General features: G+C 35.7%; 1 protein-coding gene across 1 annotated transcript in view; it reads right to left on the bottom strand.

The window, feature by feature from the left end:
• The window catches only part of HFM1 (helicase for meiosis 1), a 103,039-nt gene that overhangs the window by 73,091 nt on the left and 12,052 nt on the right, over positions 1–17,896 (bottom strand). Inside the window, exons 4-5 of the mRNA XM_031968565.1 lie at positions 5,749–5,931; positions 5,449–5,496 (exon numbers count right to left, since the gene is read on the bottom strand). Of these exons, the coding sequence (XP_031824425.1) occupies positions 5,449–5,496; positions 5,749–5,931 (231 nt within the window). The remainder of the gene's footprint in view (positions 1–5,448; positions 5,497–5,748; positions 5,932–17,896) is intronic.

Raw genomic sequence — 17,896 nt, 5'->3', positions numbered from 1 at the left:
GAACAAATATTGCATTGTACCAAGTACTATGCTAATAACTGGGAATACAAATACAAGAGTGACACAGTCCCTGCCCTCAAGGAGCTTACTTTTGAATAAGGGAAATAATGAAAATGGGAAGTAGTGGCCAGGGAAGAATGTCTGAGAAATCACAGAAATAGTGAATAGAACAGGGCAGTCTGTTGACATATCCTTTTCAGAGGTTATTGATCTTATAATTCTCAGAACAAAAATTAGAAAGGTGAAGGGTATTAGGAGAAAGTATGGTGGGATATCTGATGTCAGGGAGTTCAGAACTAAGTGTCTTAACTGCCCCCAATTATGGTCACTGGAAGATTAAAACAGCAGCAAAAGGGCAGAAAATGGCTGAGTGAAGATGAGGTTTAATTCTCGATGATATTTGGAGATTTATACTATTTAACTTGCTCTTATGTAGCTGAATGCATTCTGTATAAATATTGGCCCATAAACTTGAAAGTAGGGGCTGTCTTTTGCTTCTCTTTATATATCCAGAAATTACACATAACAGGTTCTTAAGAAATGTTTATTGACTAACTAACTTGTTTTCTTGTTTTATTTAGCTGATTTAACCAAAACTTCTCTTTTATTTCTTAAATTGGTCTGATCCCTTAATCCTAGTACCAATTTGTTAAAGAGTTTACAGTGGCTAGTTAATTATACAGTGATTAGTTAATTATGTGTATAATAATATACATATTAGCAATATAGGCAGCCAGAAGAAAAAAAAAATCTATTTGGGGGCTTTAATTATTCTATTTCATGGATGTATTTAATAAATTAACCACATTTCTGCCAAATCTGTTTAAATTGTTGTTATGCAGACAGTAACAGATTTTTGTACCAATGTGGAAATTTAATTTTGTGCCTGTCAATACAGCACCTTTTGAAAGAATCTAATTTTTTCCCCTCAAAATGTCTCTTTTCATATGAAATATTTATTTGTAACAAGGTCACAAGTGTGGACATCATGCTGGTTTTTCTCTCGTTAGGCAGTTCCATATCAATTTACATTCAGGAAAACTAATGTTTGCTTCAGACTAGATGAAGAATCAGTCTTCCTAGCTCAACAGAGAACTTGACTGCTAACATCATTTATTATCACTATCATCACTTGACACCACATTTTTGCTTTGGTTCAACAAACTCTCAGCGGTGTCACTGCAATTATATGTTATATCATGGGAAAAAGAAACTTCCACAGAACTGAAAATGACAAGAGTATTGTGGCAGGGCCATTCTGAAAAATCTAGCATTGTTGGGAGCATTCATATATATTAAAATATTCAAAAAGGTTCTTAAAATGATTTCTGACTCAAGTACTCTACAAAAATCTCAAATTATATAAAATTCTTTCTATCTTTCCAACTTAAATATACACTTGGAAGTAATAAAGTATAGAAGTCCAGTGGCTCTGACAACAAATGAACTTTCTATTAGGAAATAAATCAGTCTACACTTGTGAGTAGCTGTGTTTTAACTAACAACAGGATCTTAATAAGAGAATTTGTCTCACCACAGAAATATATCACAAAAAATTTTCTTGAAAATCATTCTCTTCAAATTGGAACATGTCTTTTTAATGAAAAACTTGAAAAAAACCACAACAGAGTTTCTTTACTATCTTACAGATAATGAAACAGTCTGTTGAAATTAGCCATTAATTTAATTTAATTTAGATGGCTAGTGAGAAGGAATATGCACCCCTCTCTTTTATCAGTTGCTGCCAGGATGCTGAAGCCCTTCTGCAACAGTCCCTGGCCCAAGTCAACTCTGATTTTGAGGATCTAGGGAGAGGTAGTAGCTTAAGGGAAACAGCAAGTGTGGATAGGCCAGTGGGAAATTCCATAGTTTACAGTTGTAGCTCTCATTGTCAGAGTCAGTATCCCATGAATTCCTTATTCCAAATGGGCTCCAATTGACCAGAACCTTTTTTAGATTTTATCAAGACTACTTGGTTTCGCATTTTTTGTAGATCTTTTGATAGATTTTAGGCATCAGCAATGTCTTATTAGTTTTAATATTTAGTTTAATTTTATTATTGTTTTATTAATCAAATTAAAAATTGAACGGGCTCACATTTTCAGAAATGGCTAATGTAGAATTTGTTTCACCAGATTAAGTAGCTCTGTATTGAAGGCTTTATTTTTTATTCTTCTTTCCTTCCTCCCTTCCTCTTTCTTTCTTTCTTTCTTTCTTTCTTTCTTTCTTTCTTTCCTTCCTTCCTTCCTTCCTTCCTTCCTTCTTTCTTTCTTTCATGAGTAGGAGGGATGTTATACTAGAAAGGGCAGATCAATTTTTAAGATATTTATTAATGGAAAAATAAATGGTAAAAACAAAAAAAATAATTTCTAAGAGTAATTTCTTGCCATTAGAACTCTATTGTGTCCCAAGTAGTGGGCTCTAGTCCACAATAAGGTATTTACTTAAATGAATTCTATAAGCATACAATACAACTATATTGTGTCCCAAGTAGTGGGCTCTAGTCCATAATAAGCTATTTACTTAAATGAATTCTATAAGCATAGTTTCTCCTACATGGGCACTAAGCATGATAGAAACAATATTTAAAACAGTTGCAAATTTATTTATGTAAATATGTTCATTTTCTCTTTCATAATTCATGGGACTTGGTTTCCAGGAGAAAGGAAAGGACTGCTGCCAATAGAAGGGAGGAAGCACTGGCACCCTATACTACAGGCTGCCTGGATTAGTGGCTTCCTTTAACACATGTCCTTATTGGATAGGTATCATTACCTGCCTCCTTCCTCACACACTGTTGCCAGAAAACAAGATCACCAACTATCTTCTACCCCAATATAACCAACTAAAACTTAAGGAGGGTCTTTCTTAAACTGCAGCACCTAGAATTTAATAAAAAATACTCCAGATGATATTTGACCTGAAGAGATTACAGTGAGATTATTTCCTTCTCATTCCTGGAAGCTATGCCCATTAATACAGCCTTCTTTTGGGGAGGATGTCACATCACACTGTTGATTTAGGCTAAGTTTTCAGGCTACTCAGATTCCCAGTCTTTTTCAGACAACCTGCCACTTAACCATGCTTTAAACAACTCATGCTTGTGAAGTTGATTTAAAAAAAAAGTCTATTCCAAGACAATCCCAATAAACTTTGGATGAAAAATGCCATCTGCATCCAGAAAGAGAGAACTACAGAGAATGAATGTAAATCAACATACTATGTTCAGGTTTTTTCCTTTTTTTTCTGTTTTTTTTCTCTCGTGTTTTCCTTTTGTTCTGATTTTTCTCTCCCAACATGATTCATAAGGAAATATGTTTAAAAATGTTGTTTTTACATGTAAGTAGAGAAAATAAATATACAAATTAATAAACTAAGTCCAAGACTTACAACACATTTATCCCTATATTTTAATCCAAATATCCAAATAATGTCCTCAGATACCATTTTCATAACTGACTGTTCACTTCCTGTATTTGTTTTCCTCTTTACTTTCAATTGGCAGCAGTGTTAAATATACCATTAGTAACTACTTGTTCCTTTTGCCTCTGGACCATATTGGATAGCCTTTCTCCTGTCGGTATCTATGCAGTAATAGTACCATTACATGGAGCACAAAAAGCCTAAGAGAATTAGATTCCCCTTATTCAGAAATTCAGTTCAAAATATTCTGGAGTCCTTTCTCTTTATCATATTCTGCAACCTTCTGAGCTATTATTCCAGGTTAAGATTCCCTTCTGCCTCTTCAGTTTTTTTTTAAATTTTCTTTTAGAATTACATTTTCCATACTTCATTTTTGCTACCTTAATCTTAACCTTAAAAGTAGAGATGCAGGCCTCTAGACCTTTCACCGTTTCCTCTGAAAAGGAAAAAACTTGGTGTTTTATAACCTATCACTGACTGAAAAACAAATATGGCACATTCTCAATTCAATTTCCCCCAAAACATTTCACTATACAATTCCCCATGCCTCCACACTTGCTAGAAGCAATATCTTCAGTCCTCTTCTATTTTTGTTGGTAACTCATAACTAACTACTACTGCAAATTACCTTTCAGACAAACCTACTACTGCTGAAAGCCTTCTCTGGATCACCCTGGCAGGCAAAAGTCCCCTTCTTGGCCCCCACAGATCTATGACTTATAACTTTAATGAGAGACAGAACTGGTGATGCTCTCTGTTCTTTCACCACTCCATTCTGTGACGGATTTGAGCTCTCATCTTTACCCAGTACCTACCCTTCTTTTGAGCTCACCAATTTCTATAAGGGCACCACTATCATTTTAGTCACCTAAATCCAGAACTACAGTGTTATCCTTGACTTCCCCACTCTCATTTATCCTACACATCTAATCAATTGCGAAAGCTTGCCATTTCTATTTCAGCATTACCTCATGGGTCATGTCTCTTATCCCCCATTCAGCAAATTCTTGTGCCTCCCTATTTATCTTAGGATCCAATACTACACTAACTCCTGTTTGGCACTGAAAGCTTGCTCCTCACAGCCTGGTCACATAGCATCTCTCCAGTCTTTTCACCCATTATGCCTCTCATGTACTCTCCAGGCAATTTATACCAACTACTTTGGGGTTATACACTGTTCCTCCCACAGAACATTCACACCTCTCTGCCCTTAAGCTGGCTATATTCCATGCATGGAACTGTTGCCCTTCTCAACTGTGCCAGGTGTTATCCTTCAAGCCTCAGTTCAAATCCCTCCTCCTGCAGGAGACCTTTCTTGTCCCTTAGCTATTATATTACCTGTCCTCCCAAGACTATTCTATGCTTTGTAAAAGGTGCATCCACATACACAGAGGTGAGATGCATTTTACCTCCCCCATTGGAATTTACATGTATAGTATATATATACATATATGTGCATGTATACACACACATACACATCTCCAACTATAGGCAATATGTTTACAAGTACATTAATTAGTGAACATGCTCATTAAATTGTTCATGACAACGGCTGTTCCTTGAGGGCAGAAATTCTTTTCCTTTCAGTCCCCATGACCTAGTACAGTGCCTAGCACATAAGAAATGCTTAATCAGTGCTTGCTGATTGACTAACTGTGTGAAGATGTCCTAGAAGGCAGGACCAGCTGGCAAGTTCTCCCATGCTGCAAAAGCAGCAATATGATCCTGGCAATAGGCCATATCTGGTTTTTGAAGACCAGCACTTAAATACAAAGAGGTTCACCACTAAGGAGGGGAAGGAAGGTGGACTTGGCATTGAATGCTCTGACCAAAGAATCATGAACCCTGATTTTAATAAAATGCCTCCCTCATCCATATAATCAGAAATGTTGTAGATCTGGGACCTATTACCTCATAATTATTTAAAGGTTTAAGGAAACAAGTACTCCAGGATACAAGTTAAATAAAATGTTAAAAATTATAATTCCATAAATTTTAATTGTTTTTTCTTTTTACAAAGGATACGAATTTCTGTAACAGACTTCAAGTAATCAAAATCTTTTTCTGTTGACCCTAAAATAGAAGAAAATCTCTACAGATTTATACGTGCAGAAGTGAATTTTTCCATATAAAAAAGTGAATTTTTTACATTCATGTATCATAGTCTTTCAAGTGGTTATTTTAATTATACTACTAAGATGAAATAAAATAGAAAAATATAGAAAAATGTGCCACTAAAGTAGTAACTTACCAGAAGTACTAAATTTATCTGTACTTCTCTAATTAAACTTTTTCAAAACAATTACAAAATCATTTTAAAATTACCTTGAATACCAAAAGCCTCTGAAGTATTTGTTGAATTTTGTGCTTCAAAAATGCCTTCTCCAAGATCAGAAGCAAAAAGAGCCTCCTTTGTAGTAAAGAGGTTAACATCTGGATATGGCGTCTTCTGCTTACTAAAACAATTTTTCCATAAGTCCTCTTCGTTCATCTTAGTTTTAAGATTTTCTTTTGGGCCAAGAGGAAAATCCAAAGCAGGACCACTATTGCAATCTACATTTCTCCATGAATTGGATGACTTAAATAATCTAAAGAAAAACAAAAGACAGTTTCATGTGTATATATACATATATAATTTGCATTAACAACTATATAAACTGAAAGTTATTCAACTAAATGAGTTAATCTCTTTTCAAACATAACTAGGAAATTCTACATTGTGTATCATGTCCCCTTCACAGACACTCACCTGGGTCCACTTCAATTCAGTAAAGTTATTTGCAAATTACAACAGAGAAAGAATTAGAAATTGTTATGGGCCAGAACTTGAAACAAGGTGCTAAGTAAGTGGAATTGGGGAGACAGTGGTTAAATCTAGTTTAGCATTGATTTAATCCTACAACAAATAATGGTTTCCTAGTGACATAATGACTGGTGTATAATATACTCAGTGTGGAACATATAAGGCGGAGCTGTCAGGGCCAAAAAGGACAAGCGCACTAGAAGCTCTCGGAGGGTGAGGCAGATTCATTCCATCATCTACCTTTGATGTGGCTGGAGGCTGAAGCACAAACCTTTGGATTCAGAGACATTCAGAGGGAACAAGAAGCAGAAGCTGGCAGAGGCAAAGGACTAGCAGCAGGAGCTCTCAGAACCAAGGAGAGAGACAGGCCTCTAAGAAAGCTAACCAGGCCCCAGGAAGAGACAAGAATTTGAAGGAGACAATAAAAGACTTAAACTTTAACACCCTGCTGCATTTGGGGTGATTACTGACTGAAAGGAAGGCTGCTCCCCCAGAAGACTCCCAAGAAACCTGCTCCCAGAGAAGATTACATTTTAGATAAGAATATCACAAGAAATATTCATGATATAGATTTTTTTTAGTTATGTGATTTAACTTAACTAAAAATTTCAAATAAGTTACAAGTATGACCAATGAATGAAGTTAATATTCTACTCTGTGGCCATCTCAAGATTAATGCAACATTTCTTGGCCAACCAAATTAGGACAATACAATTTGAAAATGAAAAACCTAATAAAATTGGAATGTTCCAAAGACAATAATGAGAATAAGAATAGCAATGATAATCATAACAGACATGCATAATGCAATATGGACCTGGAGACAATTAGGTGGTGCAATGGATAGAAAGTGCTGGCTTGGGGTTCAAATCCAACCTCAAACTCTTTCAAGATGACTGTCCCAGGGCAAATCCCTTACTCTGTCTGCCTCAGTTTCCTCATCTATAAAATGGAGATAATAACAGCAATGACCTCCCAGGGTAGATGTGAGGTTGAAACAAAATCACTGTAAAGCACTTTATAAATTTTAAAGCATTATATCAGCACTAGGTGTTATTATTGTCATTATATACATGTTGTAAAGGTCACAAAGTGCTTTACATGCAGTAGCTCAATGGATCCTTACCACAATCCTAGCAGAATCCCCATTCAACAGATGAAGAAACATGGTCAGGAACACCAAGCAATTTGCCTCTGATTACAATGCTAAGAAGTATCAGTCTCTATCTTTTATTCTGTGTTGTCTCTCATTCTTGTATTGAGAAGTTCCTTTCCTACAGCTATAGTGGCCAGGAAATGATTTTTTTTTTTTTTTTGCTATTTGTTATTTTCATATTCAAAGATCAAAGCTTCTTAAATGTGGGCTGTGACCCCATGTGGGGTTGCATAAATGAATAAGACAGGTCACAAAAAATTTGGCCACAGTAAAAAGCATCAAATATTTTGCCCAGATTTAATTCCTTGTAAAAATAAACATGCACACCCATCTCATTAGTATGCAAATTTGCTTTCATCTTTAATAAATGGTTAATTATTTGCATACCAAAATTTTTTAAAATATAATTTCTTTATGATTTATTATCAATAAATGTTAGATTTGTATACCTACTTTATATACCTATATACTTGTGGTCACATAAAAATTTCTCCGGCAAAAAGTATTCATGAGTGGAAAAAGTTTAAGAAGCTCTGAAATAGATCGCAGAGAAATCCTTCAAAGTGCTACTTAACAAGACCATGAATCAGTAAATATGCCCATAAAGTTGATCAACAAACACCTATCAACTTTATAAAATTCTGAAAAGAATAACACAAACATGAAGCTAACTGCATACATGAATATGTGTAGAGGGCTGCAACTAATTGGGTTGATGCACTGAGTTGGGGACTGAAGAGCGCTTGAGACTAACTTCTGATTGGACAATACTCTATGGCTTGGAAAATGATCCTTTCCGCTATCCATACTGGCTCAATGATTGCCGTATAGAGGATTGTAGGAGGGACTAGGGGATGGAGTAAGCTAGCCAGAGACACATTCTTGGTGATAGACGGGAGGGAGGAGGCTGTCGCGGAGAATCTGCTTCCATCCTGTTCAATCCTGGGTGTGGGGACCGAAAAGATGGAGGACTTTTGCTTATCTTGACTCTGGCTGATTCTGGGGTGTCCTGGGTGCTAGTGCGGTCATTACAAATATGTATATATGTACATACATACACATAACATACATTCCTGGCTGTCTAAACTATCATCTGAAAAAAAAAATCAAGTTGATCTATGGAGACATACTCCCAAGAGTGATATTTTCCAGTGGTATTTCTTTATGGTTAGAAAAATCCAAAAGTTTGTCATAAGAGTCTGAAATTAATATAAAATCTTGTTTAAAATATTGGTGTTGGATAAGGATAATGCCAATTCCATGGGTTTTCCATGTTTGCCAAGTTCAATATACCTCAAAAATGTAAAAGCAAAGTAAATGTTGGAACTGGAAATTCTGTGGTTGTTAAGATATGAAAAAAAATTTGTTTTAGGTTTTGAACAATTCTTTTAGCCACATTAAAACAACCACAGGTGAACTCTTTGGGTGAACTTAAATTCTTCTAAAACATTTACCAATTTCACAGAAGATGTTTTCTGTAAAGTCCAGAAAAAGAAGGATTTCCTCATTAACAGTAAGGCTCTTTAAATATTTCTATTTGTGTATGATTTACTAATTGCATTCTTAACTGTAAATTTCACAGAAATTCAAAATAGATGGCTGTAACCAATCACATCCAAAAACCAAAATGGATAAAAACCATAGTATTGAGACTGCAATGTGCAATTATATGGATATCCTATCAAATTAAATCATTCATGTTTTAAAATTGTTGCAAAGAAATAAACCTCCTTTGTCAAAAAGGAGATCAGTCTAAATTGCATTTGAAAATTATCAAGACATTCCTAAAGCATTCACTAACACAAAACTAATCTTAACATCAATATCTTCTGCTAGTGCCCAAGTGGAAACTTAGGGAGTTATTGGGGAACAGTAATGATCAAAAAGCCCAGCAGTGATTAGGTGAGGACAGCTCAGGTCCAGTGGTTCTGAGCTCCCTGTCATACAGAGATGTCAAAGGGGACCCTCAGGATCCAGCACTCTCCACCTCAAAAATTCAAGGGAGTGTAACCTCAAGAGGTTACGATGCAGAGAATTCAGGGGAGATCAAGAAAGGCCAAACATCTCACCAACAAGTATAGCAAGGGGCAGACCTTGGTCCTAGAACAAAGGCCCAGCTTGGGAATTAAAGCCAGAGAAAGGAGTGAATCAAAGAAAAGGCTGACCAATATCAAAAAATCATTATAGATACAGAGATCTTTCTAAAGAAGTAATTCTATAACAACTGCAAGCTGATTCAGAAAAAAATGGATTCTTCCATGAGAACTATATAGATCCATTAAGAAATTAAACAAGACATTAAAAAATAAAATAAAAGCTCCTGAAGAAAGAATTGGAAGGAGAATAAGCAGCTAGAGAAAAAGTAGACAGTAAGACCTGAATTCAAATTCTGCCAGTATGCAATGGGAGCATCGGCAAGTCATTAAACTTCTGCCTCAGTTTCTTTCCTTATCAAGTATAGATATAACGGCATGCCTCACAGTATTGCTTAGAGGGTAAAATAAAACATGTAAAAAACTTTTCAAATCTTAAAACACTACATAAATGCTATCTAAAAACATTGAAAAGGATTGCATGGTGGTACAACACTAACATTTTAATAAGGGGAGAGGAAGCACATGTCCCATGTTCAAAACTTAAGTCTTCAAAAAAAGTCTGGTTTTACTCTGAAGGTTTTTTAAAGGGGAAAAGAAATGAGAATAAAAAGAATACACTCATGTAGAAAGGAGGAAAGGGCCTAGAACTTATTTCTCATGACTGAAGTATATGAAGAATATACAAACATGGAGAAAGTGGTATTTGCATCAGATAAACCTCATTTTTTTCTGAAACAAAGGAGAGTTGAACATACAGCGTTTGAAAGAGAAACGCATTAAAACTAATGGAGAAACTAGCAAAAGGTAGCATGGTTAAGAGAAGATAGTAACCAAGAAGGAATAGCTAAAAGGAAAACAAATTTCCTAATTTTGACGGGGATATTAAAAGGGAAAAATAAATCAAAGTAAAGAAGTGGAATCTAAAGGGGGCACTCATCAATTAGGGACTAGATAAACAAGCTGGGACATATGATATAATGAAATATTGTCATGTAAGAAAAGAAAAAAGGCAATTTCAGAGAATTTTAAATAGTATGAACTGCTACAGAGTAAAGTTAAAAGTGCCAAAACAATTTATACAAAAACAACAATGATGTAAATAAAAAAAATTTAAAAGACTTAAGAACTCTCATCAATGCAATCACAGACCATGTCTCCAGAGTCCTGTGATGACGCATACTGCCCACCCCGCCAAGCATGATGATAGACCCAAGGGGCAGAAAGAGACACTTTTTGGATATGACCATTATCTAGATTCAATTTGTTTGATTATGCTTATTTGGTATGGTTTTTTTTTTCTTATTTTTCTTATTCCTATTTTTTCTTTTTAATTGGGGGTGAGAGGCTGAAGTATTGTAGAAAGAGATATGCCAAAAATGGGAGAGAGAGCCACTGAAACTTTTTTAAAGGGAAAGAAGGAAATTCAGAAGGAATGTGCAGAACAGGCTTGAAAGTCATATGTAAAAAAAATTTTTTAAAGCAAGCACTATGAAATGAGATTTACAGTTTCATATGCAATCCTGTTTTGTTCTGTTGTGTACATGGAAATGCTCTTTTTTCGATACTTTTAAGTTCAGCATTTTAAAACCTAATATTTAAAAATTAAGTGATGATGATCTTACAGGCCTCTTTTATTAGAAGCTTTCTTCTAGCTTTAAACCTATTTTTAGTGGTAGAAAGTCAATCATGCCAATGAAATCACAGATCTAACAAAACAGTTAAACAAGACTGACCTTTCTATTTCTGGAGTTACAGTTCATTGGGTATTACCTGAATGAGATGGTTAAATGAACTGGCACCATGGCAGTGCAAATATAAGAAGTCCTACTAGAGAAGTCCTTTGGAAAGAGAAGTTGATAAATACACAGATAATGGCATTTTTCTTAAATAACAGTGAAGGATGATTTAGGAGACCTCATTTTGGGTACTGATTCTACCAATAATTTCCTATATTGACTAGTGAAAATACCCTTGTCTCTCTGGGTCTTAGAGGTATCATCTGTAAAATGAAAGGGATTCTGATTCAAGAGTTTTATATATCTCTAGGCTTATGACCTTGGATTTCTTCATACACTCACAATCAAAATCCTAGAAAGTCAAAGCACAGTTCTACCCATTACAATTTTCATTTACCACTGAAAACATTTTTATTATTGCAAATTAAAAAAATATTAAAAGCTATTTTGATTGGCCCAGTTAATGATTTGGGTATTATCTAGCTATAGTTAGGAAGAAAGACAATAAATTACTCTATTACCCAGGACATTATTTGGTCTTCAAATAAATAATACCCATGGTGAATCAAATAGATTCTTGCTTGACTATGCCATAACAATGTTGGAAAAGCAGGTAAAAGAATTATGATTCTAGTAAAATTAAACTTGATACTTCACTAAAGTAACACATACCTGGGCAACTGGGCGGTATGGTGGATAGAATACCGGCCCTGAGGTCAGGAGAACCTGAGTTCAAAGTCACTTTCAGCCACTTAATACCTACTAGCTCACTACGTGAGCTGGGAAAGTCACTTAATCCCCAAAAAATAAAATAAAATAGCACATACCTTTTTCGGAATACTGAAGGAATAATTTCATTTTTATCCTTTTCTGAAGAGTCAAGGAATGTTCTATCACCTGAAACAATGGTTTTACTTGGTTCTACAGCCCCGGTATGATTTCGGTTCTGAGCTATGGAACCATAAGTCAGTTTGGCAGGCCCAGCTAGTAAATTGTCCATATCTGTCATTCCTAGGTTTGGCTTCATTTCTCTGCTTTTGTTGGAGTAAAAGTCAAACTCTAATCCGTGTGTTGGTGACATGAAATTTGTAGTTTCATTACAAGTATTCAAATGTGAGGTAAACAATTCCTTATTCTTTGTTTGCTCTGTAAAAAAAAAAGTTATTACTAATTATACTGTTTTCTCCAGAAAACCTTTTTTTAATTAAATTAAAGTAGAATGTTAATGAGAAAAATTCTCAAATAGATCCTTATACAAGAGGAATAAAACAAGAAGTATCAGAAAAATGAAAGGCTCATGTTTGTGGCGATTATTTTATTGTGATTATCATATTTTAATAAGAATGACATTAAAAATAATACCACTTCTGTCATCCTTTTGGCTACTATAGTGGTCCTAACTTTCAATGAAAAGACTGGACGCAATGAGTGGAAGAGGTTTAAGTGACGCAGGGTCACACAGCTAATAAGTGCCTAAAGCAGCATTTGAACGAGATCCTGATTCCAGGATAAGTTCTCTGTTGCTACCCCTCCTCCCCATACAGTCTTTTCAAGCTATACTACATAATAAAGATCACATCTCCACAATCATGGAGATTTTAATGGTATGATTTAATGGTATGTCTGGGGCAATTATATGATATATTGGGCTTGGAGCCAAACCGAGTTCAAATTTGGCCTCAAACATTAGCTATGACTAATCACAGGTCACTTAATCCTGTTTGCCTCAGTTTCCTCATCTATAAAATGAGCTGAAGAAGAAAACACCAAACCACTCCAGTATCTTTGCCAAGAAAATCCTAAAAGGAGTCACAAAGAGTCAGCTATGACTGAAAAATTACTTAAAAACAACAAAATGGAAATGCGCAACACGTACTATTGACTACTAAAAAAAAACACTTCATCTGTCAGAATTAAATAAAATTCTCTGAAAAATAATTGTCTTATTTTAAAAACTACTGTAGCCACCCCATCCTTCAGCAAACATCGTCTTGATCAGGCAAAAGCCATCAACATCAAAGCAAGACCCTCCAATAGCAAAAAGATTATTCACTAAAGTCTAAGATAATGGTTAGCATTTTTCAGCAATTAAGTATTTTTAATGAAAATGTACATTTTTAAAACATAATACTATTACACACTTAATAGACTACAATATAGTACACAATTTTTATATGCAAAAAGTCCTAAATAAAACACTAGCTAAAGAATTCCAACAATCTATTACAAAGATTATACATTATGATCAAGCAGGATTTACACCAGGAATACAGCTATGTTTAACATAAGAAAAACTATTAACTTAATTGATTATATCAATAATAAAAGCTTTTTAATCCTATGATTATAGCAATAGATTCAGAAAAGACTTTGATAGCTTATTTCTATTTAAAAAAACTTGAAAATATAGGCATAAATGGATTGTTCTTAACTTGATAAGTATTTACCTTAAACCTATAGCAAGCATTATTTGTAATGGGGAAAAGTTAGAAGCTTTTCCAGTAAGATCAGGTTTTTAAAATGAATATTATTCTTCTATCTAAGACAAGGTCAGATTCCTTGAAAAACACCATAAGTCTAAATGATGTAAATTATTTCTGCAAGAAAATCATATTTACATTTTAATAGGAGGTTATGTTCCTGGTGGAGATGTAATGCAGAAGAGAGAGAAGTGGAGAATGTAATTCAGAGATCTGATTCTCAGAATTTAACAGAACGAACACAAACACAATATATAATTAACTGACCAATTATATGTTATACTCCTATACAATTAGTGCAAAATCCTCCAAAATATATCTATGTATGATATCACATAACATTTTATTTAAACTTTAATGTCAAAATGTTTATCTTAAAATATAGGAATACTTATATGAAATGACCCAAAGATCAAAAGAATCAAAACTGCATATATACTGACTATAATACATATTACCTATGAATAACACATATATGTGAAAGTATATAAACATATATGTCTACATACCTACACATATTAATACAACAAAGCTACAGTAACTGAATAGTGAACTAGAAAGGGACATACATAAATGTTTGTTTTATTTATTTTTAAATTTAATTTTGTCCTATATTATGGTCTTTCACTATACCAAATCAGGAAGCAAAAGGGCAACTTCTCAGTCATGGAATTCTTTATGATGATTTTGAAAAGAATATCTGAATAAACTATGGAAGAAAACAAGCTTGACTGTGGCAATTAAAAAAAAAGATCTTCCCTCATCTACTGCTGTGTGTTTTGCCCACTTTCTCATTTAAGACCGGACCTCTTGGATTTCCCCACCATACTGTTCTCCACAACTTACTGTAATTCTTAGGCCTGTTTACTCACCTGTAAGATAAAAGGTTAGACTAAGATGATCTCTAATTTCCTTTTAACAATTATGTTTTATAACACTAAGAATCACTATAAATTTCCATGCACCAAGTATAAGCATTTGAGATCAAATTATTCATCTTTCTTTGGGGTTTGAAGCTAGGACCAATTTCCTCAAAACTGGCTAAGTATAGTATGTTCATGTGTATGCTGCCTGCCGTAAGTGCAAATAATAAAAAGGATCTAACTGCCAGAGGGTTATAAGTGAAAATCACTCTATCTGATAACTGTAAATTGAAGATTGTCTGCTCTGTAATGTGAGAGACATGTATGGAATAGCTGTGTTCCTTAAAAAAGCTGCATTAAAGCAAATTTCTACAAATTAAGTTTCATTTTCCACTGAATTTCATTATCAAATTAAAGGTTTGCTTCACTTGAAAAAAAAACTGTCTCAAACGCAAAGATAAAATCACACATAATATAATGAAACTTCAAAAGTACATTAGATACATAAATCATATTTAAATTTCCAAAAAAATTAGAGTAAACAACTAAAAAATTGTGAATGCAAACTAGAGCCTTCCACTATAGCCCTAAATTTTAATCAAAATATCCACAATATATTTGAATAGAATATGTTAGAATGAAATTCACTTGGCTAATAGTCGATTTCCTACTGTCTACTGAAGGGGGTCACAAATAAAAGCAGAAACAGTCCTACCCTGAAGGAGTTTACACTCTGAAATGAAGTTAAGAGGAGGAGAAGAAGGTTCCTGCTTAGGCCACTGGAAAGCCCACGTGCAGCCTGAAGAGGAAGGAGATGCAGCTGAGCTGGACACCCTTCTTAAATGGGGACCTTGATGCTGGCAAATGTCCTGAGTCTCCACTGACCTCCAGTCTCTCAGCTCCAACAGCATTTTGGACGTCTCAAACTGGATGTTTAGTATACAACTTAATGTACCTGAAACCTGAAATGTACATTTCCCTCTAAACCCTGCTTTACCTCCTGCCTCATTACTGTGGAGGGCAATGCCCTTCCAGGCCCCCAGACTCACACATCCTGGACTCTTCTTCCCTCTCACGTCCAGCCCATCACCAAGCCTGCCAATTTCACTCACACAGAACCTCTGAGACACTCCTGGATCACTGCAGCAGATGCCGGGGCAACCTGCCTCCAAGGTCTCTCCCCACTCCCAGCCCTCCTCCACTCACCCACCACCATGATGGATGCTCCTGAAGTCCAAGCCCACAAATGTCACCTTCTTACTCAAAAAATCTGAGGGCCCTCTATCACTCCCATGACCACATTACTATACCCACTGTCAGGTCCTGAAAGCCCCATAGTTCCAGTTTCTTAGGTCTTACTTCCTCCCACAGACTCTTCGAGCTGGTAATGTTGCCTCCTGGATGTTCCTCAAACAAGGACACACTTTTTCCATCTAGGAAGGTTGGCCCTCATCTCTACCTTCTGGCTTCCCTGGCTTCCTTTAAGTCCCAACTTAAACCCCAACTTCTACAAGAAGCTTTTTCCAATTCTCTTAATACTACTGTCTTCTCTCTTTTAATTGTTTTCTATTTATCCAGTGTGTGGTTTGTTGGTACATATTTACTTATTTTCTCCTTCATTAGACTGTAAAGTCCTTGAATGCAAGTATTTTTTGCCTCTTTTTGTATCCTCAGCTTGGTGCACAGTAAGTGCCTAAAAAATACGTACTGACTCACTGACTGACTTGGAAAGTTGTTAAAAGATATATTGGGCCAGAAAATTGGGCCAGTAGATGGGAATTGCATGTCCTCCCCATCATGCAACCTGAGAGGACCACACCTGGATCTCACTTTCTAGAGAAAGAAGCCAGGGCAAGCCAGGTGGTTCAGTGGGTAGAGCACCAGACCTGCAGTCAGCAAGATTCAAAACTGGCCTCAGATCCTTACTAGCCAGGAAAGTCATTTCTCTCTATTTGCCTCAGTTTCCTCATCTGTAAAACGAGCTGCAGAAGGAAATGACCAATCACTCCACTTCTCTTTGCCAAGAAAACTCCAAATGGGATTAATAAGATTCAGACATGACTAAAATAAATGAACAATGATAAACAGGAGAAAGAAGAGTAGGTCCTGCATGCTGTCAGCCTCAGGTTACCTCTCTAGCAATCTCAAGGGGGAGAATTTGGAGACTAATGACACTGATAAAGTTTAACATGTGCAAGGTTCTTTATATTTGCCATCTCGTCTGATGTGCATAACCACCCTGGGAGGTGGTACTATTTTGATCCCCGCCCCCTGCAGATAAGGAAACTGGGTGAGACAGGAAGAGCACACACTGTGCCCAGAGTGACATAGTGAGTAAGTGTACAAGCTGACATCTGAAGATGACTCTTCCTGATTCCAAGTGCAGTGCTTTGCCCATTGTGCCACACAGACAGAGACAGGAGAATTCTAGAATCTAGTCAAGAGAAGAGGTCATTCCTAGGTAGGGCGAGCCTCCTGCGGAGAAGAGACGGACAGATGTATTTCTTTGGAGCTGAAAATACAGCTCAAGAATAAGTCATAATAGAGGGCAGCAAAAGACCTGGCCTTTGCCTTGTGAAATTATCACAGAGTTATTCATAGGATATACTTCTGAAGGGAAGAAAGCTGCCCCTTAAGCAACCTCAATTTTATTTTGCTTCCAGGGGAATCCCAGCCTCCAGGGAGGTAGGATGGATGACCATGTACCCGAGATCAGCAGCGGAATGTCTAACAGCCTCGTGATGAAAGAGTCTAAGCCCTCAGAGTAATGCAAGACTGGATGTCAGTATGTGGAACTCCAAAGAAAATGGGCTTCATTGAGAGGCTGAAAGGTAACTTATAGCAGCCACGGTTCTATTTCCTTTCTAAAAGAAGTCCAACTCCTACAGCTGTGCCTTAAGTCTAGGGACTATACAGGACTAACAGGAAGGACTAGCAGGAAAGGGGAGTATTGGTTCAGAATTACTTTAAGTCCTTTATGTGTTTTGTGCATTTTCTGTGAGGTGAAATAAGGGTCACCCTATACCTGATATGTTGATATGTGTGTTATTACCTTGGGACTACAGAAGAGCTAAGAATCCTTTTACAAGCTATATATTCTGAAATTTCCCAAAGATTAACAGGGTAAGGCAGAGGATAAAAACAAGTCAAAAACTGAGTGATATTTGAGGATCTGAGGAACCCCCAAGATTGAATCTGGTCTGTGTAAGCCCAGAAGCTGGGGTACTGAACATTACTGAACATTAAGAAAATATACATATTCATCTATATTAAACATACTCCAAATTAATTCATGAATATGTTCACATAAAAAGGAGAATAATAAAATAAGTAAAAGAT

Source organism: Sarcophilus harrisii, chromosome 4 (assembly GCF_902635505.1).
Source record: "Sarcophilus harrisii chromosome 4, mSarHar1.11, whole genome shotgun sequence".
Lineage (NCBI taxonomy): Eukaryota > Metazoa > Chordata > Mammalia > Dasyuromorphia > Dasyuridae > Sarcophilus > Sarcophilus harrisii.
This window is presented reverse-complemented; position numbering and strand designations above follow the sequence as displayed.